Source organism: Atractosteus spatula, chromosome 14 (assembly GCF_055471065.1).
Source record: "Atractosteus spatula isolate fAtrSpa1 chromosome 14, fAtrSpa1.hap1, whole genome shotgun sequence".
In the NCBI taxonomy this organism is placed as follows: domain Eukaryota; kingdom Metazoa; phylum Chordata; class Actinopteri; order Semionotiformes; family Lepisosteidae; genus Atractosteus; species Atractosteus spatula.
In genome coordinates, this window is record NC_142719.1 from 4,377,709 (window position 1) to 4,401,608 (window position 23,900).

The 23,900-nt window shown below is 40.0% G+C and overlaps 1 protein-coding gene across 2 annotated transcripts in view; it reads left to right on the plus strand.

Annotated features, from left to right (window-relative positions):
- runx3 (RUNX family transcription factor 3) overlaps positions 1-23,900 on the plus strand; it is a 71,504-nt gene that overhangs the window by 24,345 nt on the left and 23,259 nt on the right. For both annotated transcript variants that reach the window (XM_088932397.1, XM_088932398.1), the window contains exons 3-5: positions 8,066-8,307; positions 10,369-10,525; positions 12,155-12,259. In XM_088932397.1, coding sequence (XP_088788523.1) covers positions 8,066-8,307; positions 10,369-10,525; positions 12,155-12,259 — 504 coding nt within the window. The remainder of the gene's footprint in view (positions 1-8,065; positions 8,308-10,368; positions 10,526-12,154; positions 12,260-23,900) is intronic.

The following is a 23,900-nucleotide window of genomic DNA, read 5'->3' on the forward strand; positions in this document are numbered from 1 at the left end:
AAAGGTGCATGCCAAGCATTATTCAGTACTATTAAAAATAAAAATGTACAGCGAAGCATAAATATTAGATGTCATAGAACCATCTAGCCATCACTTCATCTAATACCCTCTCTGATCATTAAAAATCATTCACCGTATACCGGCATGTCTGTGTGGCTGAAACAAAAGAAACTGTTCTTGAAATGAATAGTTCATAATGAAGATGATAAATGCATGCAAAAAGCTGCAGGTTCAGTTTTAACTTACGTGTGGTTTGATATTAATATACAGAACATCAGTGCAGAGGACAAGTAAATATGAACATTGCCATTGTCCTAGATTTGCCAGATACTACAGTGAAAGGGTCATACTGGAAAGCTGAGAACCTCATAGGACTTTCGCACAGATAAATGAAACTTCTGAAAACCAAACTGTCCCAATATCCATTATTTTTTTACTCTTGGCATTAACATTCCAACTTTGGACGTTTTGAAATGAAAGAAAACAGTCAATCTAAATTCACTCCAGTACATACGGTTTTCCATTACAGTTCTTGGAAAACACCTGCGATTTACTGCTAAGTTCAGAAATTCATTCAATTAGTTTAAATTCGGTGCTTAAAATGGGGAGATTACGTTTGGAAGTCCTTCAAGCTCCTTCAGCAATTGCATAGTGGTCTCTCGGAAGCTAGCAATTAGCTTCAGTCGAAAAGCAGACCCTATGGCAAAATGGCCTTTTAAAGAAATAATGACACTCTCTGATTAATCATTGATTATTCCTATGGATTAAGTCTGTGTCAGTTATGATCTTGCCCTGTCCTAATTTCTGCTACTGAAGCAGACCAGGTACTTGAAAAAAACAGAGCTCCTGAGATGTAGATCACCTCTGAAATATTTAAAATACTAGACAGAAAACAACCCAAATACAGCGCATATAAAAAAAACTTTTAAAAATGCCATTTAACATCAGAATGATCTTTTACTGGTTATTCTAATATAATAACTAATAATATAATAATAACTAGTAATACAGTTTTAGATTTCATTATTAGCAATACACTTGGTTTTTATTTTCTTCACTCGTCATCTTCCTGCTTAGATGAGCTAATGAGTTAATTTCGCTGCTGGGTGCCATCATTAGTGAACCACGCTTGTATAATATATAGGCACCTTTCGATCTTTCTGAACGGGGTGTTTTACTGTATGTTTCTCTTGTCTTCTTAAATACAGATATCTGTCCTCGACACCAGTAACAGAAAATGAAAACTAGTTCTGCATCAACAGACTGCAGTCAGTTTGCTTAAGCAGAGAAGCATGTCTATACTGTACAGTACGTTGCCTACACTGTATGTTAAAGTAGTTGACCAGAGCTCTTCTAAAGTACTGGTTTTATTAATGTAGCGAACCCTCTTTCCAGTCTTCTGTGAAATTAACCTTTCCCCCTGTCTTTAATACAAGACCAAAAGGATGAATTCCTGGAACTGTCTGATTGGTGGCATCTGTAAAGAGGCCAGCTTTTTAAATTTAATTTATCTCACCGCGGACTCCACGAGACTCTGGCCCCGGTCTGCCCTACATGAGAGTAATAAAGCAAACCCAACCGAAAACCCTACCCGCCCATCCCACAAAGCCTATCTATAGCGCTGTGGGGAAAAAAAACACAAAACATCTGCATCATTACTAAATAGCTGTGGGATCTGCACCTATTGCATCAGGGAAGGACCAGACAACTCTAATCCCACATTGGGATGGTAATTATTCTGACACTGATTTTGACATGATAGGCGTAATTAACTTAACAACAGCTGCATGTTTATGTTTGTGCCAGTCAGGGCTGCCCGGATTTGAGTTTCCAGTCTGAGCATGTGTGGAAACAGAAAACGTATTTATTTATACAACTGAGTGGTTCTTCGTATGAAAAATATGTTAACTGTTGACTCTGCCAAAAGCATTTCTAATTTTTGGGACCTTTAAACTACAGCAAAAAAAGAAGAGTTTTGTCTTTGTACTTCATGCGCAGCACTTTGTAGTTTTCCTGGCCTCGAACAATCCGGCACTTTTTTCTTCCTGCAGTCCTTCAGACCGGAATGATGGGCTTGAACAAAACGAGTGCGCAACACTTCTGAGCCTTTTCTTAATATGACACATTTGTTTTCTATCATATGAATAACTTGATTCCAAATTCAAGACAACGTGGAATATTGTTTTCCAGAAAGGAACATGCTAACGTTTCTTTTTAAAACGAATTTAGTATTGCGTTTTTTTGTGCTATAATGGTAAAGGATTTTTCTTTTTTTTAAAAATCATACTTAAATAATTGATTTAGACGTGCAATTAAAATCAGGACAATTGAATGAAGCGTTTTTTCCCGTAATTAAATATATGTATAACAAAATCTATTGGAAGCTGAAGTTTAAATTGTACAGTTCAGCACTACTTTGAAAGGTGTCACTGAAATACAGCAGGAGGTGTAAGGGATGTGATTGTGATGCGATATAAAACCGAAATAGACACCAACCAAAAAACAAGACGTACTGTACCTGAGAGTCAGAAATACGTACTGTACGCGACTTGAAATTAGCAGTCTCCGCTAGGAAATCAGGAATTAGCATCAGACTTGCCCACGAAATATATTTTCAGTACAGATTACACATGTTTTACTGGTGCGTTTTCTCCCATTTCCACCAAGATTAATATTATTGGGATTGCGCTAAGAGTTTTCGTTTAACCGTGTTTGCGTTCATTTATTATTGCGTATTTGATTGCAATTGCAATTATCATATTTTAAAAAACGCGTTTAAAATAATGAGCTCGAATTACTCGGTAATATGGGTACAACTGCATAGGTAACGGGTCTTAACTTGCTGTGGTTTCTAATTAAGATACCTTGGGGAGTAGGCATCAAACACGAACAAGACGTTTCTGCGTGAGTCAGACGTCTGTGTCTTTACAGATGACAATCAGATGGCTCAGACTGTGTCTCTCTGCTCTCGTTTTCTTGTGATCATATGAACTTTTTTATCTTTAAAACAACAAGGTCTCCTTTTGCGCTTCTCTGCAATGAAATCTCATCTTTTATTCCAGTAAACATTTTGTTTACAACTCGTCTGCTTTCACATTACCTATTACACAGCTTTGAAGAAAATTACTGCTGAACTAACATTTAAAAACTGAAAACGATTGACCGCAAATTAATGCCCCCTCGCTCATCTCTACTCGAAGATCTATTCAGTTTTCCGAGTTTTAGACTATTATTACAAAATAAACATTTATTCCACAAACTTGATTTGCTGAAGTCTCACCTGTTACATAGATATTACAACCATTAAATCTAAGCTGCGATGGAGCGCGAACATACAGTATCTGTTAGAGTAGTATTACCCATTTGAAAACGAAACGTATTAGCTATGCCTTATGCTGATTTTATTTGATGAAACGAATTAAAACTCATTGTAATATTCCCACTTTTTAACCTGTGTAATAAGAGTAGTTGCCTGCTTTCATCTTTGCATACACCTACACACAGCGCACAAGTCTTTCACACTGCGCGGGTTCGACTCCTCTGAAGAGCACCCTAGACCTCAAATATAATTTCCATTCAACAACAAGCAGTTAAGATCACAACGCGCAGATCTAAAAGCTTACAAAGCTGTGTAGGTTTAAAAACATCGGTGGAGAAAATAAAATGCTATCTAATACCACGAATGCTACATATAAAATAAAATACCAGTTAACACTTCCAGACCCAAGGTTTCATCATCGAAATGATTAGTTTTGCTTTAAGGGCCAATTAATTTTTATTACTGTTATTAAGTAAACATAAATATCATTGTTTATTACAGTCAGAACATACGAACTTGATAAAAAAAATCGTTTTTCATAGTCGCAAAATTTAAATTAGAGTGTAGTCCCTTTCTAATTATTTATTAACGTTTATGATTGACAAATACAAAGCAGTGAAGCCGGTGTTTCTCTCGGGTTTACTGTTTGTGATTTTTTTTCAGCATATATATTATTTATTTGTAGACTAGCACCGTACCGAACCTCTCGATGGAAGTGCAACGTGTTTTACATTTCGTGTTCTGCAAAACCGGCTCAAAGAAAATGAAGAAAATTCCAAGCACTCCAACACGATATCCCTTTCAGTTCTGAACCCCCCCCCCCCCCCCCCGAGAAGCACGCTCGCTGCTTCTGTTCCTCTGCTTAGTGAAAACGTTTTCACTTACCGAAATCTTCTGCTGTCCCAGCTGAAGTTCTTTTAAACGACAAAAGCGCTAACTAGTGTTGAAAGAACGGTATTGCCCTCGGTGCGGCGAACAGACAGGGTGTGGCTCTAGGGTTGTGACACTCCGATAGATGAACTAGTTCTTTCTGAATAATACGGATTCGTTTGCCATACCTACCCCTACTAGCCTACTATGTGGGCTAGCATAATTCATAAACTGAATGCAGTTTCTCCATGCGTATACATGTACAAAAAAAATACCTCCATATTGTCAAATATTGAATACTGATGAAGCAACATTTTTTTCTGAAAACAACCCTCAGGGCCTGTACTATGTTGTTAATGCTCTGCTAGAATGCGGTGGCCTATTCGTTCATATTTAGTATGAATATTAACATGTACTCCACAAAAATGTGTAAAGGCAGCTTGAAACTACACATTAAAGGGGAAATTCCATGTATAAAAAAGATGTCCCCGTTCATATCGTATTAAATCATGTCTCTTAGGTCTATTTTATATGGGGAAAAAAACTTTATATCATGTGATCTATATGATAAAAAATGGTGGAAACGTGTCGCCTTCGATTCTGTTTTTACTGCCCGAGAGTGCAAAGGCAAAACCGAGAAGAAAACCTTTTAAATGTTTCCTCTTGCCGTTCTTGACTGTAAGGTAACAGGTGCATCTGGGTTGGGGCTTCACTTTCAAGCACGGCGTTGCGAAGTATTGACTATAAGTGACCATATAATCGCACACTTCCAGAAAGTGTGCTAGACGAAATAGTAACCTTTATATCAATAAATAGATACGCTTTCAAATAACCATTCATCTTTAAGCCGTCAAATAATTAATTTAATGCTTATGTCGCTGACTATGCAAGGTTCCAAACATTAGTAAACAGAAACATATAATATCCTTAAGGAACAGTTATTTAATAATATAGCTTTTCTGTAACCCTAGACCAACGTGTTCCATGTACCGTGAATTTCCCCCTTATCGTATTTATTCTCCGACTAGAGGATAGAATAAGATCAGGACAGGTACAATGAATGCTGTCAGTTTTCGAAATACCCCGAAAACATCTTGGCTACTAAAAAGCTGTTGTATAAAATAGTTTTTCGCTCTTTCATACAGAACCCAAGCATCCTACTTGGGTTTGGGATTGAAACCTGAATAGATATGATAAGCGAGAATTATTTAATAAACCACAAATTTTAACCAGAACAAAAAATGCCTTTTTTGTGGACACGTGTTAAGGTTTTCGAATATTTGCTGTTTAAAATAATCATGAATTTATCATTACGGGTAATTATCCATTCCTTGGGTGTTCCTGTTTTATTTTTGACAACGTTGAAATAAAGTCTAATAGATCGAAAATCGTTTAAATGTCGATTTCCAGAATACCACGAAATTAAAACCACACAGATTCACGATAAACGTCTGCGAGATATCTAGGCACCTGTCGTCGCCTTTAATCATACAGATTATTTGGGTGTGAAGAGGAAACATGAAACTTGAAACGTGCAGGCCTTTAAAAAAATATTTTCAGCTTTTCAAATATCCGCGTTTCACCTCGCCGTCTCTATATTGTACTTCACGGAGACTAAAGTTCCCTACTGCTGCATTCAGTGCTGTCCAGAGTTAAGAATGAGCCATGTGTTGAAGAAACCTGCAATTTGATTGACATTTTGCGCGATGTATCATCACTTATAGAATCTTACTCGCCGTGAAGAAATCTTTAATTTTCATTAATAAATGATGGATTTGTGGTTTTGATAATCCTTTTTTGCTACACGGCTTATGGCTACAGAGACACCATTTAACCCATAGTTTCCAGATACAAATTAATTCGTTTGCTTCGAGGACTTTAAAAGAAAATACCCTGTACTGATAAAATAATCCTAACAGTGTTACAACTCACATCGCGAAATTCTTTGCCGCAAGACAGGTTACGTATCGGTTACAGCAAACAGCCTTATTATAAAGGCATTAAAGACCAAATTATGGGGATGCGGTACATTACCGCGCAACTAACAGGACGGCGTATAGTACATTGTATGTGCGTCTTAATAGAGAAACGTCGCCTTAGGCTATCAATCTTTTAACATTTAATGTTCGGTAACCATTTTAAAAGCTAAAGAACTGAAGTCGTCCTCCTCAAAAGACCCGCGAAAGCCGTGCATGTGTTTGGTAGCACAGATGAACTTACAATATAGTAGAACATAATATAAAATAACTTCGTGCAGGACTTCTGCATTTTGCATCGAAGTTGGTCTCTTGTGTGTGACACACAGCGGACTCTCTTTTCTTCGTAGCCCGGCCTCTACGGATTATATATTTTAAAATAAAAAAAATTAAAACGACCGAGCTGGAAAAATATAGCCACTGTATCAGCTAATTGCCTATAATGCGTTATTGGCAGTATTAAAAAAAAACTCTGTGCAAAAGGCGTCCCTGTTCCTTGTCCCAGGTCCGTCGGATGTGATTGGTCAGCTGATAGCCCGACCCATCCGCCTCATTGGTGCAGGGCGCCGTCACTCCTCCGGCAGTCAGCGCTAAATGACTGCAGTAAATAATATTACTGTACTTTTCCTTCTGCGGTGCATCGCTGCGTTCAAAAAAAAGAGAGCTTGTTAACTTGTTCCCCCCAAAAAACCGTAAGACGGGGAAAACTCTGCACCGAGCTCTGGAAGCAGAGGGAATGTCGGATCTTTGAGCGGCAGAGGATCGAAGACGACGTTATTAACCTCGAGTTATTTTCATGCTTATCTTACTTTTCCATCAGATAAGCAAGTCTTCAGTGACTGACTGCCGAAACATTTCTGCTCGTTTCGGAAGAACCTGAAAAAAAAACTTTTCTTTTTTTTTTTCCCCTGCAGAATGAGAGCGAGTTTGTTCTTGTTCCGTAAACCGGCGTTGGACAACTAAATATTTAAATATCACAAAATAAACTTGGATGGACATTGATTTAAGCCTTTTTTTTTGGACTGGACCAGGGGGCCGAGGCTGTGAAACTTTCATTTTTGGATATGCACGGAGCGTACTTACAGGGACAACGTCATTAGAACATAGGCGACTTAGTTTTTTTAAAAAGTGAGAGCAAGCGCACCCAAAAACCTCCTAATCACTTTTTGGGTGAAAGGGAATATTTGTAGAATATGCCTGATATGAACTAAAATATGCATCTGCGTGTTGATTGTTCTTGAAAGCGCATTCGTGGTCCTCCAGATTGAAAACATTGCGAAATAAAGGCTCGGTTTAGCGGGATTTTGCCATTTGTGATTTAAAAAATATATATTTTGCTATACAAAAGCGAGTATTTGTGAAGATATCTGTCTTGGTAGTGTCAGGAAAAAAAAAACATCAGGTGCAGAACCGAAAGAAGATCTGATTTGCATAGGACAGAACAGCGATCGCTGCAGAGAGAAACAAAATGGTCTGAGAGTTTGCGGTTTTAGTTTTGCTGAAGTCAATGAGAAAGTAGCGAGCAACCGACACTTTGCATTGCTTTGACATCCTGAAGTACAGCGCAGCTCAGCAGCCTCAGGAGCTTTTTTTAAGCAACTATACGTGCGCTCAGAACACACTCCAGCTCCACATCTGGTGCGAGCAGAACGCACTCTTCATATACAGGATAAAACTTTGCCTCCGCCAAGTTTGCAGCTCTCGGCTGTAGACCTCCGCTGCTGGACGTTTTTTTAAAAAATAAATTAAAATACAAGACCACTGTTGTGCTGTTGAAAAAGAAAGAGAAAGAAAGAAAAGAGGTCAACAAGAAACCCACATTTATCTGTACAGGAAATCCTCAAAGACACCGTGCTGTTTAGCAAGGCTGACCCGGTTGTTGTGATGCATATTCCCGTAGACCCGACCACCACGAGAAGGTTTACACCGCCTTCGACGTCCTTCCCTTGCAGTAAGATAGGCGAAAGCACCGGGCCGATGGGCACGCCCGGCCCGGTGAGGACTCGACCGGAGACGCGCTCTGTGGTGGAAGTTCTGGCCGACCACGCCGGCGAGCTGGTCCGGACCGACAGCCCAAACTTCCTCTGCTCTGTGTTGCCTTCGCACTGGAGATGTAACAAAACTCTACCTGTGGCCTTTAAGGTAAGAAATGAAGTGGGTTGTTTTTTTTTTTCCCTTCTCTTGTTTTTGTGCTCAATGGATTGTTCTTAAACGCCTGAACGGTGACCTAAAACGGTACACTATTTAATTGCAGCAATTGTACATTGTTGTCGGGGAGGCGGTGAATTACGCTGCATCTTCAACTATTTTTAACTGGAATTTGTTTTTTAGTGTAGAGACTAATATTTGAACAGAAATTACTATCGCTACCAATTTAGAAATTAATAACAGGTTGCCGTTTTTATGCTTATGATTATCTATGATATAAGAGTGGAACGTCCACTATAGGGAGATGAACCGATGCTGTGGTCAGTTCTCCGACATGCTTGAGGCTTTTCTTCAGGAAAAGGTTACACACCTGGAAGATGCGATTCCGTGCTTGGCGACAATGCCATTTTGAATATCGCGCATAAAACGCGAGTCTTGTTAATACAGAGGAAGCAAAGCAGTACTAATTAGTCAATAACAGCAATGAGATACCCTGAAAAATGTTGTTTTATTCACTCAAGAACTTTTAGTGAATATAATAACAGTACATTTAAAGCGGAATAAAATACTGTGATGATTTCAGTGGCGCGACTTAAGTTGGTTAAATCAAATATTATATGTAATTTAATATTTTAAGAATTTTTCGTTTTATACTGTATGCGTACTTGACAATATAACGGAAATCCCTGACCCGAGGGATTGACCCTGATAAATGCGACATAACACTGCGCGATACTACTGTATGTTGCGGCAATTCATTACAGCCTGCCTTTGAAAACAATGAAATAATGATCAAGCTGACGACGAATCACTCACAGGATTCGACACATTTTTATTTATTTATTTTATTTTTTTTTTACCAAGTGTAAACGTTATTTTGTAATTTCTCATCGTCTTATCGAAGTGCTATCCTGCAACGCACAAAACATTCCTGCGTTGTACCCGTACCATTTATCCCTCCCTGCCTGACAGATGTTTTCAAAGTCGCTCGCATTGATGATTCTGTGGAGGCGCAGGACACGAATCGTAGCGAGACGAGGGACAAAAAAAATTGGGGTTAGAACGTTTTCTATTTTGAGAGCATTTACCTTCGACAAATGGGTCTCTTACATTTTGTGGGAAGCGGTGTCGGTCACTGTGGATTTTCTGGTGTGTGGGCAAATCAACTTTAAAGAATTTCACTGCGGTCTTTGCAACTGACGCTAACTCATCACTCAAACTCATAACTAACTCTAGCTAGATCATAAATACAGGTTTTTATTATTCAGTGGTCTGAATATAAGACAATGTATATTTCTGAACTAATGAAAATAGATTTTCTTGTTTTGTTGATCGTTTCTCGCTTTTATTGAGGTTATCAGCACACGGTCAAGTGCCGTTTAGCCGATCATATTTATTTTTTCAAAGTTAAGCTCTGAATTAATATACTTTCCTGTATCTATATTTTATTTTTTTAAAGGTTTCCGTACTGGTCTCCTAATTATAATTTTAAGTTCGATTCCTTTGGATATATTGCGGAAATGTAGCAAATCCCAAACAGTATATGCGTATTTTATTTTAAAAATGTACAAGCCATTTCGCTTCAACAGTAATACATCAGCAGGAAAGCGTTTCATATTTTACACCATGAATAAAGACGACAGCAACAACCACGCAAACAGCATCATCAGAAACACGATATACTGTCATTTCTCATTTTCCTTATCAAACTACTATAACTCTATCGAAAAGGGCACCCAACTCGTTTTAGGTTGCGATAATACTTTTCGGGCCGATTAACAAAATTCGACATGTACAGTAGCACTTTTATAGTGTAGTTTAATGTTACTTTCTAGATCGGGTATGATTGCAGAGCTAAACCCTCTTCCCTAGAAATGGGTCGTTAAATGGGCAGCTTTTCCGTCGGTGGGGATGTGTTATTGGCGTATTAGTAGCCAATTACGCGACAGCGATCTTTTCCTGCTCTAGAAGGGCAGGACCTGGCGGCGCTGATAGAGAAGAACCGGGAGCAGGGAGCGATGTGTCCCGGGGTTTTACTGACTGTTGATCCCGTAGGTGGTGTCTCTCGGGGATGTTCCTGATGGGACGCTGGTGACGGTGATGGCAGGCAACGACGAGAACTACTCGGCGGAACTCAGAAACGCATCAGCTGTGATGAAAAACCAAGTAGCCAGATTCAACGACCTCCGGTTTGTGGGAAGGAGTGGACGAGGTGAGCTAATTGCTTTGGTACTCTGTGCTGTGTTTTTTTGTTGTTGTTGTGAGGTTTCAAACGAGACTTCATTTGTGTAGACCTATATTGTAGCAGGTGAATTAATCAGATGTTCTTGGTAGTAGCAGAATATGTGCTCGTTCGCCTGCTGTCTCCGAGTCCTAGCCTGTGCAATAGCTTTCATGCATTTTCATCAACAATTTCACAATTTTAGATACATAAATGCAATAAATTGTACGGTGCAGCTGGATCGTAGTTTTTTTAAAATCTGTTGAACACAGGAAAAAACGGTAAATAGTATTTTTTTCCTATTGATAAAAACAGAAATGTCTCTTAGATCCCTTAATGGACATTTGGCCTTCAGTGCTAATTAAAATTTTAATTTAATGTAGATAAAGTGTGTCTATTTTTTTAAAGTAGCGGGGATAACAGCTGAACAGATAAAGCAGGTCAGCTCACATCATTTGAAGACAAGCGTCACAAAGGCATTCAAGTGGTGGAAATAAATAATACACTTCTGTATTTAAAAGGTCGTCATGTCACCTTTGTATCGGCCATGGCAGAATAATTTGAAAGCCAGTACATTGGAAGAGGAAAAGCTGTAGGTCAACAGACGTCCGTTGTCACACACCTCTATCCTCCACTGCTGAACTCTGGAAATCAATACAATTGGCAGCACTTTTACTCAAGAAGCCTTCATTAGGAAGCTGCCCACTGAGCTCTTCCCATGTAAATACATCACCTGTTTGTGGTTACTGATATCAAAGTAGGGCGTCTGCATCAATGATCTTGAAAGTATTGCGCCTCGCAGAGCAGTGGAAATAGAAAGATGGTTTGGTTTCTTGCACTGTGATTTGAGGCCCATTTAAATACACCTTTCAGCCTCACGTTTCTGTGGGCTTCACTGTTTACTTATGGCTTCTTCATGTGAGTTCAGATAGTTTGCATTCTTTCGGAGCCTTCTTTGCCCCCTCCCTCCTCGTCTTGGCCCAAGTCCCACACTCGAGTTCTCTTTTTAAACGCTACACTTAAATAGTCGCAGGCTGATGAATGGAAAATGCTTTCGTCTACGAATTAAAAGTACCTTTCATTTCTGCACTTAATTATCCTTTTAGGATCCCTTTACAGTTTCTCAACAAGAGATTCCTTTTATATAAAAATGAACCTGGGAGCTGGAAAGAAATCTCGGCTACCGCCCGTAAACAGCAAGCGCGGACTGTAGAGGATTTAGGAGAATGAAGAGTGAGACTTAAATATCAACAAAACCTCTCATTTTAAGATAAATTCAAGAGTAAACATTGAAAGTTCTAAGTACATGCATTATATAAGATATGTCATTCGGTAACACACATAATTTCTTAAAATATTCAAAAACAAATGCCAGCAAAGCCTAAGTATTTAGGCCAGAATTATATTTGTAAATGCGGAGAGCAGGAATTCATCATTTTTATTTTATTGAATTTATTTTGATGTCTGAGAGCTGACTGTTTTTTTCCGTATTCAACATCAGCTGACGACAAGGACCTACTCCCCCAAAATTCTAATGAAGTAACCCCCAAAATTAAATTCAAGAATTACTCTGTTGTGAATCTGGTCACAATCTGGTGTTGCTTTTTTTCTTATTTTTAGGGAAGAGTTTTACTCTCACAATCACTGTCTTCACCAGTCCTCCTCAAGTGGCTACTTATCACAGAGCTATTAAAGTGACCGTTGATGGACCTAGAGAGCCAAGACGTAAGTACAGCTGTTTCTCTGACCATAAAGTCACCTAAAATGAGGAGAGAAATTGCACTGAGCACACGGCCAATGTGTCATTCCTGTCTCACAGTTAACACAAGCTTTCCTTTGCAATAGTTCAAAACAACATAAACATACAGTATGTCCATCGTGGAAGCACCTACACGTTTTCAGAGAACGGCATTATCAATGCCTTTTCTATAAATTGTTCTTGAAATCAATTGAACACAAGAGCTTTTGACAGGAGCTGATATCTTCAGCATGAACTGACTAATATTATTACTGGACACTTAACGGTGCTCATATGCACCTTACATCAAACGTATTGATCTATGATTAGACAGGAAGGGCTTTCTGAAAGAATTAACAAGATGTATTGTTTTATCCAAAGCTGGAAAAAGCTATCTTGCTGTTGGCAGCTTTGAATTACGAACCGTTTGGGGAATCCGATTTCCTAAAATGCCCTTGAACATGAATGGGTGATACGTTACATCAGACGTAAAATGATCATGTTTTTTCTAAAATGAATGGAGTGTCATGCTTGCTGTCTTTCCACCGATATACTGTAAAAGATGTTACCTTGCCAAGGCTGAGATCTGTATATCACTGGAATGGATGAAAAATAACAGGCCTAATATATATGCATTACTTTTAACTGATGTTTCGCGTTCCAGTTTTAACAAAATGACTTACTGTCTGCATGGGTGTACTTTGTCTTGCCTGCTGAATTAAAAGAGACTATGTTCTGTAAGAAATGGAGTAAGATGTAAGCACAGGAAGCAATCAGCCTTAGATCACGGGCTCTTAAGTGAATGCAAGCAGTTTTGCTTTTCCCTCTTATTTTTGCCTTATTACTGCAGATGTAGTTTTTACTCATTACTGTAGTTTCTCTTTACATATTCCCATTGTCACGCTGCTTCACTGACAGCTCTTGATCGTTTTGTAGTGACCCCTTTAAATATCTATTGCCGCTGCAATGAATTTCACACAAGCAATGAAACAGTACAGCTATTCTTCTCAGATGTCTGTAAAAACGGACTTCCATCCATATCAAAAACAATGAGAAGCTTTGCATGGGAGAACCAGGGAACTACTGGCGTGTGATGTGAAGTTGAGGGTCTTTTTTTGGACTTTGATTTGGAAGCAGAATGAACTAGATTTCAAAGAAAGAGTTCTGGCTCAATTGATGGACATTGACTAGCTCCATTTAGGCTAACCTATTCTGCCAAGATCTACAGTTTTTGAGAGACATTTTCTTAAAGCATTTTAGAAAGATTTCAGAAGGGAAAAAAAGTGTATGCTGTACTGGGCAAAGATTGTGCAAAATCATCGGGCACATGATGGCTTTTATTGGTTTTAGAGTTCACTAAATCGTGATGCATCTGCATTGGGTGTGACAGAGGCAAAAACAGCACAGCTTTGCAGACTGGGTGTGCACGTCTAACAGTGTGGGACCCAGAAACAGTATTGTTAAAACACAGTCTTTTTTTTTCTCTTTGATTAAAACAAATGCCCTGGCTTTATTTTGAAGGGGGGTGAACTTAGAACAGTTGACCACAGACATAGTTCCTTCACAAAAGCACTTTACATCACAGTGGTGCCGTTCACAACCGAATTAGTCTTCTGTTTAGTTTGTGTGCGAGGCTGGTTTCTCGCCATTAAAAGATATATAGACCCTCATGTCTCTGTGATCAAAACCCCATGTTTCATGCTGGCGTCACGCTGGTCTGTCACTATCTTGTGAGTGGTCCTGTTCAAAAGAGGAGGTCAGCAGCATTGATTTAATGAGGCTTGTGGCCTCCCTGAGGCGGGTATGCAGTTAAGCTGATAGATATCAGTATTCAGTATTGGTGCCGAAAGCCACCACCACCAACACTGAAATACAGTACATACATGCCACTTGACATTTTATTTTTTCTGGAGTTTGTTATAACCTGACAGAATCATATGGTCTGTGGGACGATGTTCCTCATTTGATGGCAAAAAATCAAATCTAGAAGCAAAATATTACAACAAATGCTGCTTCTGCTTTGCTTACTTAATTATGAGCAGGCGAACCTAATTGTTGCTTACTATCTTAAACTTCTAGGCTCATGACTGGCTATGGTCATTAGTGTTCTAATGATCTAAGCATTCAAGTTATAAAAAGGTTGCACTAATTATAAAGTGCATTTGTAAAACAAGGATGCTATCTAATATTCTTGCAATGTACTATAGTACAGTTGGTTTAATTCTGCTTGTATCCAAGTTTATTTATACTTTTCAGTCTTGCACCCTCTGGTTCCGAGTTCTGATTTAAACAGTTTTTTTTAATTATTATTCCAGTCCCAGATTTGCATAATTGTGAGGTTCAGGCAAAGAAAGGTTTATTGTTAATGTTTACAGATACAGTTGGAAAACCTGACAAACTAGATGAGATTCCCTGCAGCTAAAAACTGTAAAAATATAAAGCTTGTTCTTATCTTGAATGCTAGAAATGGGTGGGGGTATGCTTGTTCAAACAGTGTTAGAATTTTAAATCATTCTTACTGCACTTTAATATTATACCATGTAATCAGACAGTAAAGTGTAAGATTCTTCCAGTATGCATTTATTCCTGAGATGTGATTAGCACAGTCATGCCTACAACTTTATAATTAAGCTTCCCTGGCTGTTATTTTGTACTAATTTGACAAATGAATATTGTTAACTTTTTTGTGTTTAGGTCTTTTTTTATCCAGTACATGAGATGTTAGTTAATGACCCTTGTCTTCAGTTTTGGCAATATGCAAAATATTATGAACTGGTTCTGTGTAGTCAGTGCTGACACTAGCCAATGTACACTTATGAAGGAAAAGGAATAAAAGCCAATAGATAAATAAAGACAAATCATCACAACCAACTATATAATTGAGAAAATTGTTTTGTGCTGAGGAAATGAAACTAAGGGCCTTTGTCGAGGGAAATCCACAACATCTGCCCATCCAATTTCAGGCACAAACCAACACAGTAATATCAGGATTTCTGTAGGATGCTCAGGTAAGGCACAGCTCCCCAGTTTACCTGTAACCTTTCCGAAACCAATCAGCATGCCACTGTCCACAAGAGCCCACAAAAGGCTGTTCTTGCAGAGCCACACCAGACCACACTACACGAGACCCAGCAAGTTGAGCATGATAGAGCAGGAATGGGAACTCAGTACGATGAAAGCAGTCTGGGCACAGCTGTGAAACCAAGACAGACGGCAGCACAGGGGGGTGACGTTCAGCTCTCTCGCCAGTTGCTGACGCAAATGGGCCACTTTCAGAGCAGTCAGTGGCTAATTTTCATCCGCTATGGTTAGGTGGGAAAGCCGAGGCAGAGTCCCGCCTGCTTGAACACGTCTCCGCAAACACAGTAGAATTCTTTCACATGGGCCGTTTTTTTCCCTAGCATCTTGCCGTAGCTTCTGTAGGGAGCCGCACAGAATAGATGATGCTGACCTGCATCATTCTGCAGAGATATTCAGGGACTTGTTATGCATTCACTGGAAAAGTGCTTTCCTCTCTAAACCACCAAGAAGTTTTTTCGTATGCCCTTTGAAGAATACTATATGCACTGTTTGCTTAGGTGTAACTTAAGTGCGCAAATGCATTCTCCTCCAGCTGGAACTGCTGATATTTTAGCAAATCATGTGATTAGCAGCTCTTGGTAACCGCAGTGTAAACACTGCTATAGGATACATGGGCCAGGCTGGAAGATTCAAGTGAGGGATGAGCGATGCGCTGCGCACATTTTCATAGGGAAACAAACCATTAAACACCGGCCACGGCCAACCACAAACAGAATAAAACAACGATGACAAAAGCAGCTTTGGTAGCACTCGGCAGGAAGAGCACCAGCTATATCATTTACTGAGAAAAGCCACAGATCTCACCAAATTTTTAAATATTATTTAAAGAAATAAATCTTTATTTCATCTTCACATCGGCTACCTTTTTTAGAGTGCCAGAAGCAAGTTGTCCGGACTGCAACAGGATGCAATATTTTACATAGTATCTTTGTGAAATACGAATGATGACGTTGTGACTTATAATACGTTACAAATCATTTAAAATTAGTGCTGCGTTTACCCAAAACTGCCTACTGAATTTTGAACTAATTTCACAGTATTTTGTATCTATAGGTTTGCTTGATTATAAGCTCACATGCGGTATTTCATCTCCTTTTGTTCTTTAAACAATTGTAGAGCACATTGTACATTGGACATCAGTTACTCAAATTAGTTTGAAATACTTAGGGACATTATTTTACTCAACATTGCTTTTCATAATAAGAGTTTGGGTCAAAAGGCTGTCTAAATGACAAGTTATTGTATTTCCCAAGTCCGGGGCAGGAGAGGGGGAATGGGAGTGAGTGGGAGTAATGTCTCTACAGGTCTCCGCTAGGGAGACAGATTGCAATTTTATATTGAAAACACAGACGCAAAATTACGTTTAATATATTTAGATCAAAATATTTATGTAAAGGAAAAAAATGAATACAGGGACAAGTTACAGTGTGTGTGTGTGTGTGTGTGTGTTTGGGGGGGGGGGGTGTTGACTTTATTTGCATTTACCGCACTCACTGTACATGTTATGCAAATGGTCAGACAAAGACATTTTTGTGTTATTTTTCTGATGACTTTGCTTTTCTTACTAAAGCAAACAAAAGCACAGTATACGTTGAAAAGAAGAAGCCACGCTGCGGGCTGGCACCCAGGTGTGTCAGGCCACTTCTGCCTCTGGCGTCGGGCTTCAGCGTTTGGCCACACCTAGGGTCTGGTCAGAGCAGCTGGTTTGCTCTCAGCAGAAGAATATCGTCCCTCGTCAGTGGGTGATTGAAGCAGGCGAGAAAAAGCACCAGGGCTCTGGTTTACCGCTTCAGTCACGGCTGTTTTTAAGGGCCTCGTGCATAAAGTGGGAACAAGTTGTATTGATGAAAACACAGATAAAACATTACGACACCTCCTCGCTATCTCAGAATTTCGAATAGGTCGTGCGCAGTGGGATTTTCTCTACGTTTTTTTCAATACCATAAAAGTCTAATTTAATTCGTTTAGCAGTACAGAAGCCGCTTTCACTAAGTCAAATAACCAGCACAAACTTTTGCCTGGGTCAACTTTCTGGTCACCTCTGGGGTTAGAAATTGAGCAGATGTACCAGTCTTTTTTATATTGTATCCCCTGAAGTCAGAACTAAGTAGCTAAGTTGTGTGAGAAATGTTTTTTAGTATCAGTGTACATAATTAAGAAGAGTGCCTTTCTTTGAAGTCCATTTCAAACACTTTTGGTTTAGCCTCGTTTCTGTTTTTACTTGACTTGTTATCACAGAGTACCAGAATGTCAACAGTGTGGGACCTTCATTCTTCAATTCTAGTGTACTGGCCAGTTGCAGAGTTAGAGGTCATTTGTGGAATAATCAGACCCAAAATAAAATACACAAAACCCTGTAACTGTACCCGTTAGCTGTGTCTGCCCCTTCAGATTGCCTCATAGAAAAATACATGGTTGAGTGAGCCAGACAGCCTTGCATCAGCACAGCTCTGTGCATCCTTTATGTTGACCGTCTAAACAGTGCATGATTGCTAGGTCCGTACACAGGGTTTGTACATAGTACGGTGTGTCTGGCCCCCTCTAACGCCAGTTGCTCACTCGAGCCCTCACCAGTGGAGTCTGTCTCATGCCTAGGCCTGCTGTGCTCGATTCGAGACAGCAGACAGCACTGGCAGAGCTCTTTTGTGTCTGATCAGGTATTCGGCTCGGTACCCTGAGCTAAGCCCCTGCAAAAACAAAGCAAATTAGACAAAATATGTTGGCAGCAAAGAAAGAATGTCTGTCCGTCTTTACTGCCCGTGCCTGTTCATGTCAAACCACAGAAGTAATGCGTGCAGATAACTGTTTTCCAAAACAAAAATTCCTGTTGCTAACATAAAAGTGACAATATACTGAGCGTTCATATTTGATGTGTAAATGTAATCTTCCTCGGTTCATTTTAAAAGAAGAAAGACGAGTGAAGAAAGTGAAAGATCACCAGGAGTACTGCTTTAAGAAGGAATACTTGATAGTAGTGTACGTCATATGCTTAAGAACGGGCCTACCATCACAATTTGTTAGAAAGTAGACCCCAGATTTGCCTCAGTGATTATCTGTGAAGGAGTGGTTGAGATTAACATTTCACAGAGGGAACTGTGATGTGTTTCTGCATGAAACACACAGAAAAATGACATCAGAATGCCTTTCTTTAAAAACAAAAGCAAGGTCAATTTCAGCCCTTCATTGCTAACCCTTTTCCTATTTATTCAACAACTGAAGGCAATAAATGCCCACTTTGTGTACTTTTCCACTTCCTTATTTGCACGGTTTCTGAGAAAATGAATCCATTATGCTATTTTAAAGTAATTTAATAAACCCTGAGATCTTGTTTTAGCAAAATAAATGATCCATGAGCCAGGATATTTTCTCCTTAGCTGTGCTCTGATAATAAACAGCTTTTCTGGAGGGAAGAGACAGGACATGGAGAGCACTTTTTCTTTGAGACAAGAAAAGGGATATATTGAGAAGCAGGGTATATTTACTGTCCTGGGACCCTTGTCAATTAGCCCAATGTTTGTATTTGAGGTTTCGTGGCTAAGGTTGCATTTTCAAAAATAGATGTATCTTAACGCTCGTTATATCCAGACTTGAAATGGTGGCGTAGACCTGCCGGAGTTTTTACACCAGTCAGCAAATATCACTAAGAAAATACTAAAAAGTGAGTTCACGCTCAAGGCCTTTATTCTACACAGTATGGGCATCAGGGCTTCCCATAAAGCATTGTTCCCCCTGCCGGGGAATCCACCAATGCAGGAATGAGCTGCAGCGATGCATCAAGACATAAACCCACGCACATATAGAGATATCTATAGGTCTGTGCATATACATACACTTCTAGGGACATTAGCTGTACATTTAGCATTGTTTGCAATAAGAAAAAAATCAAAAGATCACTGCCATCATTGCAGTATCGCAAAGGCAGATCGTAAAATGGTCAGACCTGTGAAGCTGCTGCAAGGCAGCTCCTCAGAGCTGAAAGTAAGGCCAACCACTTTTGTTTTTGTTAATGCCAGCTCTGCACAGTCGTCAGGGTTGACACTTCAGTCCTGTGAGCGCGTGAGAAAACAGGGGGTCAGGGCTGACGCATCGAGCCCGCTTAGCAAGACGCAGGTGCGCGCCGCTGGGTTTCGGTTTCCGACTTCCGAAGGCGTAGCGACCGCATCTCCATGAATCTGCCTTCCTGTGGGTTCTGCACAGCGCCCAGCCCAGATCCCGGCACTGCGGGCTTGTGAAGCAATTGCGCCGGTTTCCCCCTGTGCTGAAATAACATTTAGAGTGCAGGTTATTTCTTTAATATAATCTGTCACTCGAGTGAAGAAGGGTGTCTCTGTTTTGGCAGCCAAGTCAGCTGTCTGGGAGAGGTTGCAGTAGTATGTGTTCTGGCTCTCGGCCAAGAGGTGTTGAAAAACAGCCTTGTCGCTTCCCCCCCCCCCATCCACCCCCCTCACTGCCTGCCACTCTCTAGAGAAACTTGTTTGCTCTTATATACAGAGAGATGACAAAGCACGAACAAGAAAGTCTGCCAGGACGTTTATTATGTTAAACCTGCTCTTTTTCTGTGATAACTAAATTATCACAACCCTAAGATCTCATCTCTCCAGATTCACCCCCAAATTCACTTGGAGGGGTCAGTGCCCGGCTGCAGATATTGGGGCTGTACCTGCTCAGGCACGTTTGCAGCAGAGCTGTCTTTCCTCTTACTGCGACTCTAAAACTGGGAAGAGCTTATCACGTCTGTACTCCCATAGACATTTGTCCCAACCTCAAATGCTAAAATCTGGCAGCATTTTACATTACACAATATTATTTTAGGATAACTGTTCTTTTTTTATTTTATCCATTTCATCTACAAAGCAAAAAAAAATTGTTTGAAAACACCCAGCCTGAAGGGACATCACTAAATATAAGATCACAGCAGCTTAAAGTACAATGTAGACCATTCCTTATTTGGGACTTATAGAGCTGCTGACTTTAATTTAATTATCCCGACATTATGCAGATCTTCTTTTCTCCAATCACCTGAAGTCACTCAAGAAAAGTGTTAAAACAGATATTTACATAGTCAAACAAAGTTTACTGTATAAGCCAGATAAGGTCATGGGTCTGGAGCTACGTTTATAACAGTTGATATATTACTAATTATTTCTGCTCTACCAGTGATTCTCTTGCAAGGAAGCTTAGGCTTGACCCAATAATAAGCCTAATTTGCTTTGTCGCCTGCTGTAAAGAAAGCTATGCGCACTAACGATGATCGAAGCGCTAATAGTGCTACTAGTACTTGCTGTTAGATGGTTGTGTTGTCTAGCAACACAAAGTATTCGCAGTGGGAAAAGACGAGCACAGAATGATACATATGTGCCTCTCAGTTTGTCGTCTCTCAGATTCTTATTTTAGACAAGAGTCTAGACTTGATCAGCTCTGCTCAAGAATAAAACCCACATCCTTCCACTTAGTTATGCTGCTTAAATGACTGATTAAAGGAAAAGGGCTTGAAATGTTCAACTGCAGACTATATGGCCCATTTAGACCTACAGCACCTCCAGGCACAGATCAGGAGAAATCTAGACATGAGGCATGAAAGGAGTGTGCTTCCTTACTGGATAGCTTTTCCTCTGATGCAGATTCTACTTGGACCGATCAGCCAGTACGTTTAATTTTTTGGTCTGTGTTCATGGCATGCAAAGGAAACTGTGGTGAAGAATGTAGGGGCAAAGAGATGCAAGGTGAATGGCACTGAGGAAGACAGAAGCTGAAACTTTTTTATAAGACCACAGGCCTTCGCTGAAAAAGTGGCAGTTTCTTGTTTCTCAGTTTCTCTGTTTCGGTGTTTCCCTTTATGTTAAAGAACTTGTCTGTTTCCCCCCCCCCAACCTTGTTTCTCTCACCCTTGCTTCTGTTTTAACAAATGTGGCGGCTGTCTGTCATGAGAAATAAAGTGCTCAATGTACAATAGCCTAGTCGCATCTGAAAGGGCTTCTGACAGCTGAAACAGAAAACAGAGACGTGTAACGTGGATCAGAGTTACACGGAATTCAAACAGAGAGGTGGGGAGAATACCAAGGGGGTTACTTGCACACTTCCTGCCTAAACACCTGCCCGACGTCTTGTTGAAGGTGGGTGAAGCCACAATGGTTAACTAGCATACTGTAGGTATAGAGGCAATCACCCATAAGTGTGTTGCATCCTTCTCAGCTAGTCAACAATGCAGCAGGAAAAGAACATGTAATCTGTAGTAGAGTTGCTTCATGACTTTGCTTAGGTCCTAATATTTCATTTACCTCCAGGCTGCTGAAGAACATCACAATGTTTGGACAAAAACAGGTCTCTCGCGTATTTGCGTATAACTACTGTTAAAACACAGCCCAGAAGAACCTTAACAGACGGTGGGGGAAAAAAGGGAGAGAAAGTAAAGTCAAACGCAGAGAAAGAAATTCAGATTCTCAGACTTTTTTGTTAAATGAAGCGCAATTCGTAATTTTCCCAATTAACGTGAACATTTACCCTCTCTCTCTCTCCCCATAAATACTTTTGAAATCTAACTGCGGGCCAAACACTCTCCCTTTATTGCCGAGATTAAGTTTCGCTGGCTCCTGAAAAGTCGACACTGCGCATTTAATAAAAGAACTTGTGTTTAATGTCTCTCTTTTCAGAAGGGAACATATGCTTGCTTCTTGAATAAAAAAACGAAGCAGAAATGTAAAGAGGGGAAGTCTAGCATAACAGCTCATCAATCAGGAGTGTCTTACTTTGGTGAGAAGCTGTCATTGCCACCTACTGAATAAACACGCTCTGTGCATGGCTAACTCTGCCTTCATCTGCAGAAGAAAGCACTAGGGAGGGCTCCTACAGCACAGGTGCAGTTTATTAGGTAGTGTGCGTAGCCATTCTTCTATGTAATTAAGTCAAATACTGTTTTTTATTAGCTTTTCTTTCTTCGCAGTCCAAGTGCTCAGGATTGTCATTCATTAGGTTGGCTTATTCCAGACTGAGAACATGGACCATGGGGGTGGGGTGCCTTGTGCTTCTGCAGTATATGAGGCAACCGCCAATCTGAAAATGACAAACTCTCACCGTCTGGTCGGAGCATGCCTGTTTTTTTTTCTTTCTCTTTCTTGGCTGCTACTGGAATTTATCTTGTGCGGCAACCAAAAGCAACATGTGAAGGTATGAAAAAAACAAAAGCAGAAAAACAGCATCAAGAAATGTCAGGGGCTCTTTTTTTGTTTCGCTGAAATGTCCTGTTAGGCTCCAGCTGCGGCAGGGCCCAGTGGACTGGATCTCTCCTACCCTCGGATCCAGTTATTCGACAGAGAGATAGAGCTCAGTGGTAACTTGAAATAAAAAGACCCAAAGGATGAATGTAATGCCCGGAACGTAATGGACAAGGGCCCTAAGAGGAGCTTGCCATGGTATGTCACGGTAAAAAGTAGAAAACATGGTGATAAAACATCATGGGCATGTCAGAGTAAATCAAATCATAATCAAGGAAAGTGAACGCGTGGTATAAGCATGGTACACTCGTGGGAAAACTGCAAAGGCAAAACATCTTTTGGATTTATAGCGGCAGAAATTCATAAGGGTGTATGTAGCACATGTATGTGAAATAAAAACCTTTCAGTACCAGATGGTAATTCTCAACCCACTGGATGTCGACATCAGCATTGATCACCATTAAACTACTGCCTTCACTTCAAGAAGGTTTCGAATTCAAAAGCTCGCCATCCTAACTTGTTATTGCTGGCAGCCGCCGCGAAGGATAACCTGTCTCTCAGCGCTAAGTAGGGGCACCTGCAGTTTAGTTTGGAATATCCTGAATGTCGTGTCCACAGATCCGACACGATCCGACACGACAAAGAAATCATTTTCAACATCACGCAGATCCAGATGAGAGGCCCTTTAGATGTACAGATCTGTGGCATTCCCCATCACTTCTCGTGCCTTCATCCAAAACCTAGAACAGTTCTGCCAAAAAAGCACTTTTCACAAGGAATTGAAACACTGAAGTCTTAAATGAAGACCTAAATGACAATCTTACATCTACAAACCACAGCTGAACTTGTAATAAATACAGAGAAACATATCAAGCTATGTGGGTTTTTGAGCATGCTTGACACAAAAGCACCAAGCAAGAGTAAATTGTATTTTAGTTTATTACTGAAAAGCCTTGTTATAAATAATATAGTATTCATTTCTTTATTGTCCTAGGTTTCAGAGAGCTGGCAGCTTGAGGCAAATAAAAACAATATCTTTAATTGCTTTACTGGCTGCAGTTTATGCCATTTTTTTTCTTTTGAAGCCATGCTAAATAGTCAAAGGAAAGCAGGCATATATTTTAAAATCGTGGCTGTAGTTTTAGCTTCCTTGTGTACCATAACAGTTCCAACGCATCTCGCATCCCATCACTTTACGGTTTACCTTTAATTGTATATTGGTGTATTATTATGGAACACTAAGACAATGGTTCTGAAGTACCACCCTGTCTTCAAAATAGCAGACCTGATTGTCTAACAGTTTACACCTTCAACTGCTAACATCCTCTGCACACAG